This window comes from Gekko japonicus, unplaced genomic scaffold (assembly GCF_001447785.1).
Source record: "Gekko japonicus isolate JY-2015 unplaced genomic scaffold, Gekko_japonicus_V1.1 scaffold1169, whole genome shotgun sequence".
Classification (NCBI taxonomy): domain Eukaryota; kingdom Metazoa; phylum Chordata; class Lepidosauria; order Squamata; family Gekkonidae; genus Gekko; species Gekko japonicus.
Genome location: NW_015164707.1, coordinates 269,307 through 286,120, shown reverse-complemented (window position 1 = coordinate 286,120; position 16,814 = coordinate 269,307). Strand labels below are relative to the sequence as shown.

Genomic DNA, 16,814 nt, shown 5'->3' with positions numbered 1-16,814 from the left:
GGGTGGGGGGGGGGAAGGAGACCGCCGCGGGCCTTGCCGGGAGTGAGTGGATGGAGAAGAGGCGGTGGGGAGGGGACAGGCCGGCCCCGGCCTCCTTGAGGGACCCCGAGTGGGAGTCGGCCGAGCGCCTGCCGGGGGTGGGGGGCCTCCAACTCTCAGGGGCGACTCAGCGGCCCTTTCCCGGATGTGCCTGTGGGCCGCCTCTCTCGCGCAGCCTGACATCCAGCCGCTTCAGGCAGCGAACAAACGTAGCATGATCCCGCCCTGTGGAAGGCCTAGGGGGTTATAATGGAAAATTAAGTATTGTTGACCTGGGAACAAAAAACAGTCTGCAGAAGTAGGGCCTGATTCTAGAATGTCTTGGATGTTGTTTTCCTGATTTTGCGGTCCTTTGAGGAGAAGAGGAGAGGAGATTGGATTTCTAACCCGAAGGAGGAGTCTCAGAGCGGCTCACAAACCCCTTTCCCTTCCCCTCCCCTCAACAGACACCCCCTGTGAGGGAGGTGGGGCTGAGAGAGCTCTTGACAGAAACTGCCCTTGAGAGGACAGCTCTGAAAGAACTTGTGACCGACCCAAGGTCACACTGGCAGCTGCACGTCGAGGAGGAGTGGGGAATCAAACCCGGTTCTCCCAGATTAGAGTCCGCGCACTTAACCACTACACCAAACTGAATTTACACTCTGAGGTTGGGCTGCTGCCTTTATTCTGGCATACTTATGCAGACAGGAATTTGTTACCTGTAGTCTGCTAAGTCGCTGTTAAACAGTGGAACATTTCTCTAGAGTAGGGCTTGTATTTGAAAATGGCAATATAGTTGGGCTGGTTTTAAAACACATTTCAATCACTTCAGTCTCTGAATTTTTATGGGGATTTTGCCTCATGCTGGAACCTAGGGTAGCTTCTGCATTAATACAGAATAAAGGGGTGTGAATTTGTGTTCCTTAAGTGGGGATTCCAGATGGAGGCATTGAAACAGAGTGCTTTGCTTTTTTAACAAGCAGGGCAGCTGATTGTGTATGTGATTTAGCAGATTGGCAGATATCTTGAAGTAAATTCACTGTCCACTGGATCTACTCTATTCAGATTGTATTTACATATTCTCAGTCCTGGTTTTACTTCAGTGGTAAAATCTACTTTCTCCCTGTCAGCACTGTCCAGTTTCACAGCCCTACATAGTAATGAGGAATATGATGGCATGAATTAACTTGATTTCAGTCACCAGCAACACATCCCTGCATTTAAGAATCTGTTCTAGCTCTTTCATGGCTGCCCTTCCCAGTCTCAGTTTCCTTCAGTTTGGTGTTGTAGCGTGCGGACTCTGATCTGGGAGAACTGGGTTTGATTCCCCACACCTCCACTTGCAGCTGCTGGATGACCTTGGGCAGCTGCTGGGACCTTGAAAGAGCAGTTCTCGAAAGAGCTCTCTCAGCCCCACCTACCTCACAGGGTGTCTGTTGTGGGTAAAGGAAAGGAGTTTGTAAAAGCCTCTCTGAGTGAAGGGCAGGATATAAATCCAATCTCTTCTTCAGAGTTCTTGGTTGCATTCTCCCTTTTGGTTGATGATGGAGCCAAGGAATAGAAAATCTTGAGTAAATTCAGTTTCTTCAACTTCAACCTTTGCCCCCCTGAATAGTTGACTTCTGCACCTAGTACATAATGAGAGTGCTGTGCTTGAAAAAGACGCTTTGCTTAGTTGTTTCTCTCTGAGAAGACTGGTGGCTACTCTGAAACCTGACAGTACCCTTATTCCCTTAAAAAAAAAGTTCGTTTCCTCCAGCAATATAAATGGGGCTTTACACCCAGGTGTTACTATTGCTTAACCATTAGCAATTGCTGGCAGTGCTAGGAATGTGTCTTGTGGTAGTAAAGTAGTACTGACATTAATGCAAGAGTAAAAGGCAGATCATACATAATTTCTTCTTGTCTTGTGGCTCTTAAATGCTAATGAGTTCTACCAGAAGAAGAGCTGACAATTCTACACCAGATTTCTGCGGGATTTTACATTACCCCATTGTTCTGGAATGTTTCTTGGCAGGTCATGACTTTTTCTTGCCCATGTAATATCACAGGTCTGAAAGCTGGAATTACTTTATTTTTGTGGGATTTTGTATGTGAACTCTAAAATGCCAATCATATTCATGACCAATGTTGCCCCATATCACAGCCTTCTTCACTGGTATTGCCACCTTTTTTTCTTCCCATGTGCCTTCAACAGTAGGCAGAAATCCAGAAATTTAACTGGGGAAGCTTTTCATGAAAATAACTGGTGGGGGAAACTTTCCTTATTTAATTTCTATGTATCTGGAAGTTACTAAAGGAAGAAAAGGTGACAAAACTTATTCTATGCTTCTCATTTTATCGGATAACAAAAGTGAGAGTTATTCCCAGTAACATGTGATCATCCTACCTGTGGGGGATTGTTAAATGACAACTGTACTAGTAATAGAACAGCCAGCACAGTTCAGTCATAGTTGTGTTTTTATAAAATGTGTTAATGGCATACTTAAACAATTAAAAAAATCTTTTGTGGTTGTAGCACACATGTAAGGAGAAAACTGTCTGAAATCTTGCGAGATGCTAGTCTGAAGCTGTATAAACTGAAGGTTTTGTATCTTGTTGGCTGACCCCCATGGAATTCCTTAGAGTATTTTCAATCAATGATACCTCCAGTGATGGTAGCAGAAATTGGAAGTGGGTTTTTTAAAAAAACTACAACCACACTATCTAGCATGGGAGATGGAGGTGTAGGTTTTGTGCAATAGTTGCTGTGCCATCTCTGTTAAGCTTGTATGTGTTTGTACTTGTGGTGGTATGCACCATCTCCCTTTCTCCAGTCAGAGGTGATAGGCATGCTGATGCAATATGTATATTTAACCACTTGCAAACCCCTCCATCTAGAAATTTCCCTCATTTTGTTTCCACATAGACCCCAGCCTTGTATGACTGCAGAATGCCAAAAACAAAAAAATCTCAACTGTAGCTTTAAAAAGGAAGAGAACTTCCCAGCAGGACAGATGATAGCCAGGAACCTCCAGGAACACTAGCAGGGATTGTTAAGAAAAGCATTTTCTGACATGCCTGTCTTGGTATCCTGAGTACATGAGGAAATTTCCCAGCTGATGGCGTGATTGTTTTTTCATGGTACCTAAATCAGTCCAGGTTATTGAATTGAAATAGTATTTGTAAATGCAAGATGAGTAAAGTAGTAAGAAGTATGTTGTTCTAATTGCATATATATGTGTGTGTGTGTGTGTGTGTAACCTGTGGAGCTGCAAGGAGTAACACATTTTGAGAGGGAATTCTCTTTTCCAAGTGTCATTATAACTGTGGCAGTCTGATCCTTGGAATGGAAAAATCTCTGGCAGCTGCAGAAAACTGCTGAAGCAGCAGACGAAGAGCAGGTTCTGTGGTGCCACGCCTCTGTTATATTACTCTGAAAATTGATTAGGTTTTTTCATTAACTTGTCTGTCTTGGGGTACCAAACTTTGGCTCTTGTTAAAAACCTCCAAATTATTATTTGAAATACCGTTTCTACATATGCTGTACTCTCTTTTTCTGGAACTTAGAGTGTGTTTTCTTTCCTTAGTCTCCCATCACATAAACTATTGACCTTTTGATGATAGGATAGGCTTCTAACCAACACAAACTTGTTAAATTTAATCTAGTGAGGTAGGTTGGTTGTTCAGTTGACCATATTCTTTTTTTAAAATAATTGTTTTTATTAGTTTTCAAACCAACAAATTGGATGAGACAAAAACTGGTATCTTCCACACATAATTCAAACATAACAGACAGGTTTGTTACCATTTATGTTCTTCTTAGCCATAAGTTTAAAGCAAATCCTAGCATATCGCATGTTTCAATCAAACAATAAGTTTAACCAGGGCTATTTCTGGGCAGGAATCCCAGTTCATTCTGCATGATGACTGCATCCAAGCAGGGCTATTTTTGGGTAGGAATGCACAGGAATGGAGTTCTGGCTGGCTCCTGAGTTGGCCACGCCCAGCAGGAACTCGTTAGCATAATAGGCCACACCCAACAGCAGAAACTCATTAGGATTGGCTACAGTAGGGGTGTATGGCCTAACATGCAAAGGAGTCCCTGCTACAAAAAAAGGCCCTGGGTTTTGACAACAAACAAGGTAAACAGAATAAGAAGCAAAAGGTGGGTGTGGCTGGATGACCACACTTTTGGCAACACGGGGCTGCGGCCTAATATGCTAATGCGCTGTGGTGTCAGGGTGTGGCCTAATATGCTAATGGATTTCAGATGTTGGGTGTGGCGTATTATGCTAATGAGTTCCTGCTGGGCTTTTTCTACAAAAAAGCCCTGAGTTTAACTATTCCAGTGATCTGACATTAAAGATATATAGTTTATCAAAATTACATTATCTGATAACATTTTACTATTAACCTTATTTTATTTTTATTCCCCCCCCTTTTTTAAGGAAAAAAATATATAAAACTATAGTCAGGCTATCTTGATGGACCAACATCCTTTCAAGTGTCTAAGCAATTTAAATCAAGTTTAATCTGTAGTACCTATGGTCGGATTTGGATCCTTACCAAATGTTTAAGTGGCCTCGACTTTCCCATTTTCTAATTTCTCATTTTTCAGCCATTTTACAATTCCCGGTTTTTAAAACTTTAGCCTTCTACTTGATCCTTCTGTAGATTGCGATATTGAGACCTTATGTTAGTCATATTTAACCGTATTCTAAAATTAAAAAAGAAAAATATAATAGAAACTATAAAGTCAAAACAAAATAACTTTTTAAAAAACCTGTCTCCAAAATGCTACTAAATATTGCATTTGCCAGCATCCTATTATAACAGAACAGTTTTCTTACCAGCATCTAGTTCTAACAAAACAATTTTATAGATCTCAGAAATAACAAGTTTAAATAAACAGATATACTAATAATATCTGAACCACGTTCACACATATCAGATTCATTGTATTTTTCATTCTTCCTAAATAGGGCTGTTCATTACTCAGCAAGTAAGTCATACAAATATCATTATTATTTCCCATATAACATATTTAACTACATAGGAAGAATTGTAAAGAAAAACTCTAAAATAAAATCCGACAATTCATATTAAAGATAACTTTAAAGAAAGGTTTTCCTGGGTTATAGCTAACTCTCTCACTTCTCTTCTTCCTATTATCATGAATAGAGTATTATAAGCTTAATTTTCCCAAATTATGGCTCACTTTTGCTTCTCATCATCCTATTATCTAATTAACTCCATTAAATATGCCATAATAAGTATTCTGATTCACTGATCATATATCTTATTATTTTTTTTTAGTTTCCAAAGCGTGTTTTTCTTGACAACCGTGGTTAAATGTCTTATTTCCTTGTATACATTTGGATTTTGGTTTCCCCATTTGAGTTTCCATAAAACAGCTCTCAGTCCTCTTTTACCATTGCTAAGTCTCCTTTCACTGCTCCTTACTTTCTTTTTTCTCACATTTCTTTTTTTTTAATACAAGTTTTGGGAGGCTCTCTTTTAAAGGGTCTCCTTCTATCTTTGCCATCTCTGACAAAAGTTCTGTTGTTTCCTCTAGGGCACATGTTTGCTTTGTTATACTCTCCAAAACTTTCCTGGGTGGGGGCTGTGTATCATGTAACTCCTTCCCTCAATAATAGCTTCGTGCATCGCCATAGCTCTGCTGAGGGCTTGACTGCTCTTCAACAGCCTCATTTTCCCAAATTATGGCTCACTTTTGCTTCTCATCATCCTATTATCTAATTAACTCCATTAAATATGCCATAATAAGTATTCTGATTCACTGATCATATATCTTATTATTTTTTTTTAGTTTCCAAAGCGTGTTTTTCTTGACAACCGTGGTTAAATGTCTTATTTCCTTGTATACATTTGGATTTTGGTTTCCCCATTTGAGTTTCCATAAAACAGCTCTCAGTCCTCTTTTACCATTGCTAAGTCTCCTTTCACTGCTCCTTACTTTCTTTTTTCTCACATTTCTTTTTTTTTTTTAATACAAGTTTTGGGAGGCTCTCTTTTAAAGGGTCTCCTTCTATCTTTGCCATCTCTGACAAAAGTTCTGTTGTTTCCTCTAGGGCACATGTTTGCTTTCTTATACTCTCCAAAACTTTCCTGGGTGGGGGCTGTGTATCATGTAACTCCTTCCCTCAATAATAGCTTCGTGCATCGCCATAGCTCTGCTGAGGGCTTGACTGCTCTTCAACAGCCTCCGGGTCCAAATATGCACTCTGGATTTTTTCGATAAGGTTTCTGCAAGCTGCTTCAGCTGCTTGTTGAATCTCCTGCAGCAAGAGCTTTTTAAATTGATCCACCGTAAGGTACCCAACTTCTACATTAACTAGATATTCTGTCTCCTTGACTATTAAGGCCATTTTCCTCATATGCTTTTTGACCCCCGAAATTGCTCCTCTCCAGATTTCCCCACTTTCTCTTCCTAGCTGCTTTCTTCTCAGATGTGATTATAATCCCTGGGGGTAATTTTCGGGGCAGTCTTCATTGTTTTTATGATCAAAAATGCATTACGTTTTATCTCAGTTCTCGTTTGTTATGTTGCAAATTGTTAGTCTCTAAAAAGGAGGTCGCAGCTTAGGCAAGACATGGAAACTATATTTGCTCCTTCACCCGCTCTTGCATCGAGACGAAACAGTCTCTCTCCCGCTAACTGCCGTTGCGGGAGGGACCGGGCAAGTCTCCTGCACCTGGCCTCCCTCCGAGAGGTCCAGGAGGAGCCCAACATGATACAGCGTTCGGGGGGGTGGGGGTGTCTCCAAAAGAAGCAAGGAGGTCGGGGAGATTCAGGAGCGACCTGAAAATCACCTGCGGTGCCGCACCATTTCCCCGGAAGTCCTGTTGACCATATTCTCATAGTTTTCATTTGTGCTTGTTCCAGTTTGAATGTACTTTCCAGGCCTGGTGAGTGGCATTGGGTCTTCCACAGCAAGTGTAGAAATCATTCAAAATATGTATTTTTTTTAAATGGCCCCTGAACCTTGCTGGATCAAAAAAACCCCCACCCACTTGTTTACAATTCAAATAGTTTTGATTTCTTTTCCTGTAAGAGATACATTGGAATCACAGTGTGCTTTCCTATAGAATGCTATGGAGTAATAGGCCTCTGATATAAAGAATTTCTGTTATGTTCTGTAGTGTTATGCTGCTTTTAAGGGAACTGGGACATCTGGTAGACCTCACTGTGGTAGTGCTATGTAGACAGTTTTTGGTTTTACGACTTAGTTCCTTTCTGGCTTTAAGTCTACCAGTTTTAATTCTACAGCTGACTGGGTTTTCTACAGTTCTGGATTGATTGTAAGTGGCAGGGCTATTTTTGGGCAGGAACGCACAGGAACGGAGTTCCGGCTGGCTCCTGAGTTGGCCACACCCATCAGGAACTCATTAGCATAATAGGCCACACCTAACAGCAGAAACTCATTAGGATTGGCTACATTAGGGGTGTGTGGCCTAACATGCAAAGAAGTTCCTGCTACAAAAAAAGCCCAGGGTTTTGACAACAAATTAAACAGAATAAGAAGCAAAAGGTGGGTGTGGTTCGATGACCACACTTCTGGTAACATGTGGGGTGTGGCCTAATATGCTAATGGGTCTCTGCTGTTGGGTGTGGCCTATTAGGCGAATGAGTTCCTGCTGGGCTTTTTCTACAAAAAAAGCCCTGGTAAGTGGTATTTAGAGGCAAGATTTCTGTGCTCCTGACTAATAGTTAACTTATAGATCACCCCCTCCTGGAGAGCTCTTGTCAGTGTACAGTATTCAAGTTGTACATTAGCTACTTGAATGATTGAGGTCTGATATGTCTGTGTGGTAAGGGAAGAGCACTAAAACATTTGGAATGTTATTACTTGGTTCAGCTGAAAAATAACAGGTACTGCTGGCAAATCACAAGTGCTTGTATTTTCTACCGTGCCATTCTATACTTATTCACTGAGGTAAAACTGAAATAACTCTCCAGGGTCATGAGTACTGTGGAGGAATACGATAAATTGAGTTAAGAAGGTGGTATGGAAATTAGAAGAAAGAAAACTTGCATGGAACTTTCTCATTGTCTGCTGGCTGGAGGCTAGAAGTATGAGTAAAGCTGTGAAGAGCACTGCTTGTAGAGGATGGTAATTAAATTCCCAGCTCTTGTGTTTGCAGATATCTGGCACCTAACAAAAGTTCTTCTGCCATGGGCTCTCCAGCTGCAAATCCCAAGATTCTGTATCGGAATTCCCGCCTACTTCGCATGGTGTTCTTGCAGCTCCATCGCCAGCAGAGGGCTGACTTATTTTGTGATGTTGTCCTGCAGGCCGAAGGTAATTGTCTTACAACTGATAAGAAATAGGGAAAGGGTGCTTTGATGGGGAAAACTTGGTGCCACATCACTTGGCTACACAATCCTTGTGCTGGGTCTACGAATTCTAAGTATTAAGATGTGTGAAAGGCTTACAGTTAAAATTTTGATACTGCTGTTAAAAATGTGAAGTGTTGTTCTAGTCATAACTAGGAGCTTGACTGCATAGGTTCCAAAAATATCCCTAATTCGTGTTGGTAGAGTTGTGGTTTTCTATAGGAAGTGATGTGTGCCCCTTAGTTGCTTTCAGTGCCATGGCTTAGCCTTGACACATCTGAAGTACTAAAATTGCCTCTGAGCATATTCAGAGTACCTTTCCCTCATTATTGAATAAGTTCAGCCTGTACCCAATCCTCTGATATTACTGAGAATGGCTTGAAAGGCAAAGGGTGTAATTTCCATTCTAGCATGAGATGTTACCTCTCATTTTTTACCTTATGCTGTACATAAGGCTTAAGTAGCTCAAAACTGGATAGCTCAGGTTAGCCCAGTCTCATCAGATCTCAGGAGCTAAGTAGAGTGTAACTCTGCTATACTAGTTCCCCTTAAATTGGAGAGAGAGATAAATACGTGTTGAACTCTCCAGTTGAAGTTAATAGGGAGCTTGTTGTATTTAACTTCAGCTGGATTACGTCTACGAATGTTACTTTGATGTGCTTTGACTATAGTAATGGGTAGGATATTAATGGAACTCACATATTAGGCAAGTAGTGTTCTTGGTTTGTAACATTTCAGAGCCAGTGTGATGTAGTGACCACATTGTCAGATTACGATCTGGGAGAGACCCAGGTTCGATCCCTACTCTGCCATGGAAACTTGCTGGTTTACGTTGGGCAAGTCACTCTTTCTCAGCCTAATCTACCTCACAGGGTTGTTGTGAGGATATAGAATTGATGTATTGAGATTGATATAAGCAGCTTTGGGTTCATATTGGGGAGAACAGTAGGATATAAATGAATTCCTGCCCCCCCCCCAAGGATACAGGAACAGAAATTGGAGTCTTTTTCATAAGAAAAAATCTGGTAAAACAAAGTGAAACATATTTGTGTCAAGAAAAAGTGTATTTGTGCAAGTACATGCATTTAAATAATTTATAGGCCATTCTATACAGTGGGTTATTTCTGTTAGCAGCAGAGTTTCCTCAGAACTTTGGGGGGGGATGTGTGTAGGGGAAGCTGGGATGAGTTAAATTAACTTTTTTTTGTATGTTAACAGATGCAGAAGGAATTATGGGAACAAATAAGGATACAGACATAACTGAGCGCTGCACTTACACACATTAAACAGAACTGTCTGAAATTATAATGTGTGTTTATGTGTAAGGAAGGTTAAATAGTACAGCTCTACATATGAACAGGAATGAGTTACTTGCTGCTTGGAAAAGACGTGCTTGAAAAATAGCCGTTGAAGTCCCAAGGCAATAGTTTTTGGGGGGCTGGAGGCCAGGTCCTGGGGAACACCCTTTGCCAAGAGGAGTTTTGGGGGTCACAGTACATCCAGGGTTATTTGCTGACACAGTAGCTGCTAATGGTGATGTTATTTACAGGAGAGGCTGTTCCTGCACACTGCTGTATCCTGACCGCCTGCAGCCCCTTCTTCACTGAGCGTTTGGAGCGTGAGATGCCTCCCAAGGGACATAAGGTGGTGCTGGAGCTCCGGGGACTGAAGATTGGGCCATTGCGTAAGCTGGTGGACTTCCTCTACACCTCCGAGATGGAAGTGTCCCGGGAAGAAGCCCAGGATGTTCTTGAAGCTGCCCGGCAGCTTCAGGTGTCGGAACTAGAATCTCTACAGCTAGAGGGAGGAAAGCTGGTAAAAAAAGCACCGGGCCAGCGTTTGAACCGGCAGTGCCTACAGTTGTCCAGTCCTGTATCCATTTCAGAGGGAAGTCTGATGCAGTCTCCTCCTGCCTCTGATGTTTGCTGCCTGATATCCCACCACCTACTTGCAAGAAAGCAGCAGGCAGCAGGGCAGCTTCCATGCACCAAAGGAACAGGCAGCAATAGCAATACTAACCAGAAAAAGACTGTCAAGGAAAAACCAGCAATGAAGAGTGAAGACAAACACCAGATGCCTACAGACGCATCAGCTACAACAGAACTCTTAACGGCCAAAGTTCAAACACGTCTTGCAGGCACAGTAAAGAATATAATGGGCAATGAGGAAACTGGCAGTCAGCACACAGAGCAAGCCAGACCCAGAGTTAAGCAAGCTGTGGCTGGCTTGCAAGAGTCGAAAAAGATCAAGCTGAGCCGTCCAAAACTCTCCTCATCGCCTTTACCCATGCCAGGCACCACTGAAGACCATAGTGTCGTTGTTTCCAACAAAACCTCAAAGTCCCTTAGGCGCCTCTGGCGTAAGAAAAGTCCTCCTGTGGAAGATGATGCCAAAGGAGCTGAAGTGCTCAGCCATTTGCATGGCTTCTTGAGTCCCTCACTGCTTCCAAAGGCTACTAAGGGTAGAAAGCGCAGCTCCAGTGAGCCAGCTCCGAGCGTAAACCCTCTCCAAGAAGCTGCTCAGGTTGGCCGAGTGAAGCTTAGGAAGGTTATCAACGGTGGCTGCTGGGAGGTGGTGCAAGAGCCGTCTGCTGCACAGCCCAAGAGAGCAGCAGACTCCGTGTGTGCTTTGACAGAGGAGGGCTCCCTACCTCAACCCAGATATACAGAGCAAGAAGTAGCAGCCACACAACAGCCAGCCAGCTCTACTACACTTCTGCCTGCGAAAGCAGAGAGTTCGTCTCTCTCCGAGAAGCCTCCCGTAGGAGAGGCTGCGACGAGTGCTGTGACTCTGGCTGACCGAGACTCATACCAGCTGCCCGCGCTAGACCAATCAGCTGAGGGTGAGCAGTACCACAACCTGGCTGCTGCGGGGGAGTCCCAGGATACCACTGTTCCAGAGGGTGTTCCTACCTCAGGCCCTGCACCAAAAACAAGTATTCCACTAGGAAGGGCTGGAGCTGAGGAAAAACACTGGTGTCCTGCAGAAGTGTCACTTTGTCCACAGTGGATCAAGGAAGAAAAGAGTTCCCTCGAAGGAGAGGAGGGATGTGCTCCTGGTTTGACAAATGGAGTTCCCTTTCTGGACCCTGTTCATAGTTGCCGTCCACTTGCAACATCTGAATCCAGTAATGATTGCATTCCCCAGCCGGAAAGTCTGACAGCTCATCACCAGTTGCCTGTGTTGGAGAATGGGGCTACGAGACTTGCTGCCCCCTTGCCCAGTCATGAGAACCAAGGGCTTCCATCCTATGGAGAGGCTACCCCAGGTGCAGAAGCAACGCCGGCTCAAGTGTTGCTAAGGAGCCCCTTGCAGCATCACTTGGACTGTAAGCTGCCTCCCCAGTTAGTCATCTTAGAAGAGGATGAGATAGATGTTGGTGGGGTAGAGTTCTTCCTTAATAATGAGTATGTCTGGCCAGATTCCTCTCCAGTGTCTGAAAATGAGGTGGATGTTGTGAGCTAGTGAGTGCAGATTTGGGGGACAAGCAGATGCTTCTGGTCTGCACTAGTGTGTGGTGGCCCTCAGCATTAACACCTAAGTTCTGTGGCAAGTTGTAATAGGCTTGTGATTAAAAACAATGCAGTGTTGAGGTACTGGGATTTTCTTGTGCTGAGACAAAACTTTCCTCTGAAATGTGGAGGGGAAGTGGTCCGGAATAAAGCTATCCCTCGGCACCCTTTATATGTAAAACAGCCCAGCAGGCTTTCTGGGAATCTGCTAGGTGGCATCTTTCAGGGAAGGTGACCTACTGGAGGACAGGGCTGAGAGAGCAGCCAAGTTTAGGTGCTCGATTTCTTGCATCAGTATTACCACAGCCGTTGTGACTGTACTCTCTCTCTTTTCCTGCCCCAGAGGTTCCCCCTTAGAGACAACCGTGGCAGCTAAGGTTGTCCTCTGATTCATTTCCCCAATAGTGGCTGCTGCTTTGGCTGTGCTGTAGCAAATCGAGAGCATTTCAAGTAGGGAGCTGCTCATCTGGAAATATTAAGCCCCCCCCCGAAGGTGTTTCCCCCCCATCAGTGGTACTTCGTCTCTACAGTAGCCAACAGCAGTAGTAGAGATTTGTCTGTATTTAGATATCTCCTTTTCCAGCATGCCTAGAGCTATGATGGTCTACCATAACCAAAGTTCCTTGGTTTTCCAGTTCTACAGGCAGATCTATCCACTGCTGACTACATGAGTATTGGACAGCTGTCTCATTTTAATCATAGGCTGATCCAATAAGCTATTAACCCTTCTGCTGGTTTTCCCTATTTTGTCTAGAGAAGACACACCAGAGGTTGAGTGTTAAATTCCTTTTTTCATTGAAACCATCTCCCTTGTGCTTACAGCTTCTTCAGAGAGGTGTACTCAAGGGCAGTGACTCATCTCCATGATCCTATACCAAATGCTAAAGCTCTCAATGTATGGAGCTAAGAACATTCTGAAGAGCACATGGCACAAAGAGTGGAATAAATGTTGAGTTGTAGTTTCTTCAAAATAAAATGAATAGTGCTCATTCTTTTACAGTTTCTAAATGGGAGTTTAAGAGCCAAAGGTACATGGCAGACAACAGTGATCAAGCTCTCCAAGATGTAAATAACTGTAAAAATAAGAGCCAGTTTGGTGTGGTGGTTAAGTGTGTAGACTCTGATCTGGGAGAACTGGGTTTGATTCCCCACTCCTCCACTCACTGCTGCTGGACAACCTTAGTTCTGATAAGAGCTGTCCTTGAAAAAGAGCAGTTTCTACCAGAGCTCTCTCAGCCCCACCTGCCTCACCGGGTGTCTGTTGTGGGGAGGGGAAGGGAAAGGAGTTTGTCAGCCGCTCTGAGACTCCTTTGGGTAGTGAAGGGTGGGGTATAAATCCAATCTCTTCTAAAAATAAACTGGGGGAGGAGGAAGTCGTCCCCCATTTCTCCACTGAAAATGATCCCCAGGACTGGAATAAAATGGCTTCCCCACTAGAGCTTTGGCCAGGGGAGAGGAGGTAAGCTTTTTCTGTAAAACTGTACTTCAGTGATCAAATTCCAGGCAGCAGGAAAGTCTTGCCTGTTGCTAAGGAAGACAAGGCCTGCTTGGCATTGAGCCAGTAAGTTGCATGTCTGGCAATGCTGCAGAACCCCCAGGAGCCTGGACCAAGGCCACTCTTGCTGTCCCAACACCTTGCGCCACTGAACAGAATTAAGCAAGAAGAATCAGATATTATTACAAAGTTAACTATTTATTGAAAGTTTTGCAGGTGATCATAGCAAAAAGGTTTGAAAGTGGGAAGACAGGAAACATTTTATTTGGAGGAAGACCAGCAGCTTCAGAGAAATGACTGAGGCTTTTGCAGTTTACCTCACTTGGTCATATCCCATCATAAATGCTTCAACTCACAAGGGATGAACAATTCAGCTGATATCCTGTGGGGACAAAACGGTCATTAGCTGGAGAGCTGATTTCCTAGATAAACAGCTAACACCCCTCTCCTGCCTGATGCCAAGCACCTGCTTGCCTGTGTTCAGTACAGATTACAGATAAATTAACAGGATGGCAGAAGACCATCGGGGGTATGGTCAGGTTCCCTTCTCTTGGGAGGGTAAGCCAGGATTGAGGTGTTGCTACTCAAGGGCCTGGCAGCATTTCAGATGGGAGTCCCAGGCAACCTCCCTCCCTCACAGGAGAGACACAACTTGCCAAGTGCAGGAAGTAGTTCTTCAGCTGCTTCTCTCCCCCGCCCCCCCCAATAATCAGGAACTGCTATAGACAAGGTATAAGATTATGACTAAATGCTACAATAAGTGTTCAGTAAAGTTAAAAAAACCCCACAACAATGGGTTCATTTTGCTCATACTCAAGATCCAGCTAATTGAAACACGGAGGTTACAAAAGAAATGTTCCTCTAGAGACTGAGTTTTTCAATATATGTGACTCACTACAGTCTAGATCACATAGGCCAATATGTCGTGGGCTGGAGGGGCCCACCCTTACAGCAGAGGGTGAATTAGCAACAGGATTTTTACCTGCAGAGACATGGCGTAGTTATTCTCCTACACCATATCTGCTTTATGCAACTCCAAAGACTGCTTTGAGGAAGAATGGCAATAACAGGCAGCTGGGGGGGGGGGAAAATGTTGTGAGCCACCCTGAGCCAGCCTAGGCCGGAATGGACAGGATAAAAATCAATAAATGAAATCAATATGAAGCCTGGTCTATGTCTTAGCACCATTTCCTGCTGCAGCCAAATGGTAAGAACCTGAAGTGACAGTGTCCTATTCAGAGACCGTATACAGGAGCTGCATCCGTGGGTCAGGTCTGTCCAGTAGTTTTTGATTCCCAGCAAATTGTAGAGCAAACTAGTTCGTTGTATGAGTTTACCTTTGGCAATCCTGTCCAGTTCACTTTATTCTAAGCTGCCCTTCAGACTTTCAACCACCTTGTTTGGTTCTGGGAATTTCAGCTTGCGTGGTGGCCCCTTCTTAAGGCCGCTCCATAACTCCACCCCTAAAAGCAATAAGGGCAGAAGACAGTTACCAGCAGTATTTGCATTATATTACTGGAAACAAACCACAAGCAGATCAAGAAGGCAGTTCCTTCTGCCAAGTTCTTGTAAGCAGGGTTGCATGCATTCATTAAGCAGCCAGCTGTCTCCACAAAGACAAGCGATCCATAGCAGGCACCTGGCCTATGTTTCCCAGAGCACCAGTGGGAAGACAGGAGACACTCAACCTCCAAGCAAACCTAGTTCAGATTCAAAGCAACTGAAAACCCATGTAGTATTTTCATGCTGCGCAAGAACGCTGTTGGTCTCTTCCCCCCCCCCCAAATGCAGGCAGTTGCCACCCATCTGCTAGCTCTCAATGACTGCTCCTGTTTTATGGAACAGCCTCCCCCACAAGTAGAAGGCCTCCACCCTGACAACATTTTGAAAGGGTTGTAAAACTGAATACTCTTCAAGAGTGTTTTTGAGTATTAGATAATGTTGTTTGTTTACTGAGTATTCTAGCTTTAAGAGACTGTTACTAGATGGCAGCAGAAGCTGGTGGAACTGTTGTGGTCATCTTGAAGTTCATCACTCTAGAGCAATGTTCCCTCTAAGCTATGGAGTCTTGTGAGCAAAAATTCTACTTTCTGAGCTAATGTCATTAAAGTTGTGAGCAGGTGATTTGGCTACTGCATAAATTAGTTTGCTCTGGAGCCATCCTTCCTGAGCTACGACAAAAATGTGTGAGCCAGAGGCTAAAAGACTGTGAGCTAGCTCAAACTAACTCAGCTTAGAGGGAACACTGCTCTAGAGTCTCATTCTCTGACTCCTTTTGTCAAGCAAGGTTCTGTCTCCTAAAAAGCTAACAAGCATAGCACAGGAGCAGGTTTTACTCCACAGTAGTCATCATGTGGAAATAAAATCTATATTCCATGATTTTCAAATGCAGTATTCGTACTCATGGGGAAAGGGAGCTGCTTTGCCCCTGTGAGATGCAGAGCACAACTGCTTCCCTTACCTACAGCCCAACACTTGAAGGAACCCTCTTGCAGCAGACAATCTGCGACCCGATGCTTCAACTGTTGGCTAGTCTTCTAACAGACACCAGGCACATACAGGCCTCCACTAACAGGCCTCTCTATAATGCAGAGGTCATTGTGAGAATCAGGGTTCTCTGTCACAGCAGGAGCCTGTCTTATCACTTGGTTCCTGCAGTTGCTTCTCCAGGCTATAACACAAATCAGAGCTCTGAAGATAAGAGTGTTCCTGAGCATTCTGTTCACCAGGGATTCCGGGTGGGTGGGTGCATGCCCTCTAGGCAGACCCATCCCCCACAGTGGCCCTTCACTTACTTATGCCATCTTTCAACAGGACCACCTCAAAGCTGTTTCTGCGGGGCTTGTCAGGGTTGATCTCCACGGTCAGGTCAGGAAAGGCCTGGCGCAGGGCCTGGCCAACAGCATCCGCGTTGCGCCCGTAGACTCGTCAGCTTTTACTGCAGGACAAAAAGGGAGCATTTGTTTTCCCCAAACTCCTGGGAAACTCCGGCCTTATCTTAAAGTCTGCCAAACCCAAATCCAGCTCAACGCCTTGGATCCCTAGGAGAAAGGTCTCCTCCAGCCCCAGCAGTTAACAGTGTTTTTTTACCTCACCCCCCCACCCCCCACCCCACCGCTCAGAAACCATCTCGTACTTCGTTAAGAAGGCATCTTGAGTGTCATGGAAGGAACTCCACCAATTAAAAAACACGCCTGTTCTTTCATCTATTATGAAAAGACCTTACGGATCTGTATCGTTCGTCTTTAGGAATGGCTGAGCCCCTAGTTGTGTGTTTATTTGGATAACACGAATCTGGGTACACCTCCTACACAGTGTTCTTGTCTTCCCAGAGTTCCTTCCACAGGGAAGGGGAGCCTTTCCCCAGCCATTGTTGGGTTGGGGGGGGGGGGCTCCTTTTCTTCCCAAAGGAAGGACCCTCAGGCGGCGGCGGCGGCCGCCCCCCTCC

At 44.2% G+C, this 16,814-nt stretch overlaps 2 protein-coding genes across 2 annotated transcripts in view; one reads left to right on the top strand and one right to left on the bottom strand.

Moving 5' to 3' along the window:
* Positions 1–8,197: 8,197 nt before the first annotated feature.
* On the top strand, positions 8,198–11,824 carry BTBD18 (BTB (POZ) domain containing 18). Its single transcript, XM_015409522.1, has 2 exons — positions 8,198–8,324; positions 9,909–11,824. Exons 1-2 carry the CDS (start codon positions 8,198–8,200, stop codon positions 11,822–11,824), a joined length of 2,043 nt encoding a protein of 680 aa, XP_015265008.1.
* A 1,759-nt stretch (positions 11,825–13,583) lies between these two features.
* LOC107108961 (chromosome unknown open reading frame, human C11orf31) overlaps positions 13,584–16,814 on the bottom strand; it is a 4,421-nt gene continuing 1,190 nt past the window's right edge. The window contains exons 2-4 of the mRNA XM_015409521.1: positions 16,162–16,407; positions 14,704–14,829; positions 13,584–13,748 (exon numbers count right to left, since the gene is read on the bottom strand). Of these exons, the coding sequence (XP_015265007.1) occupies positions 14,729–14,829; positions 16,162–16,407 (347 nt within the window). The 3' untranslated portion in view covers positions 13,584–13,748; positions 14,704–14,728. The remainder of the gene's footprint in view (positions 13,749–14,703; positions 14,830–16,161; positions 16,408–16,814) is intronic.

Bases quoted from the DNA above. Each gene is read 5' to 3' on its own strand.
- BTBD18 (XM_015409522.1), top strand. From the start codon at position 8,198: ATGGGCTCTCCAGCTGCAAATCCCAAGATTCTGTATCGGAATTCCCGC. The intron at 8,325-9,908 runs GTAATTGTCTTA...TGTTATTTACAG, and splicing joins TGTTGTCCTGCAGGCCGAAG to GAGAGGCTGTTCCTGCACAC.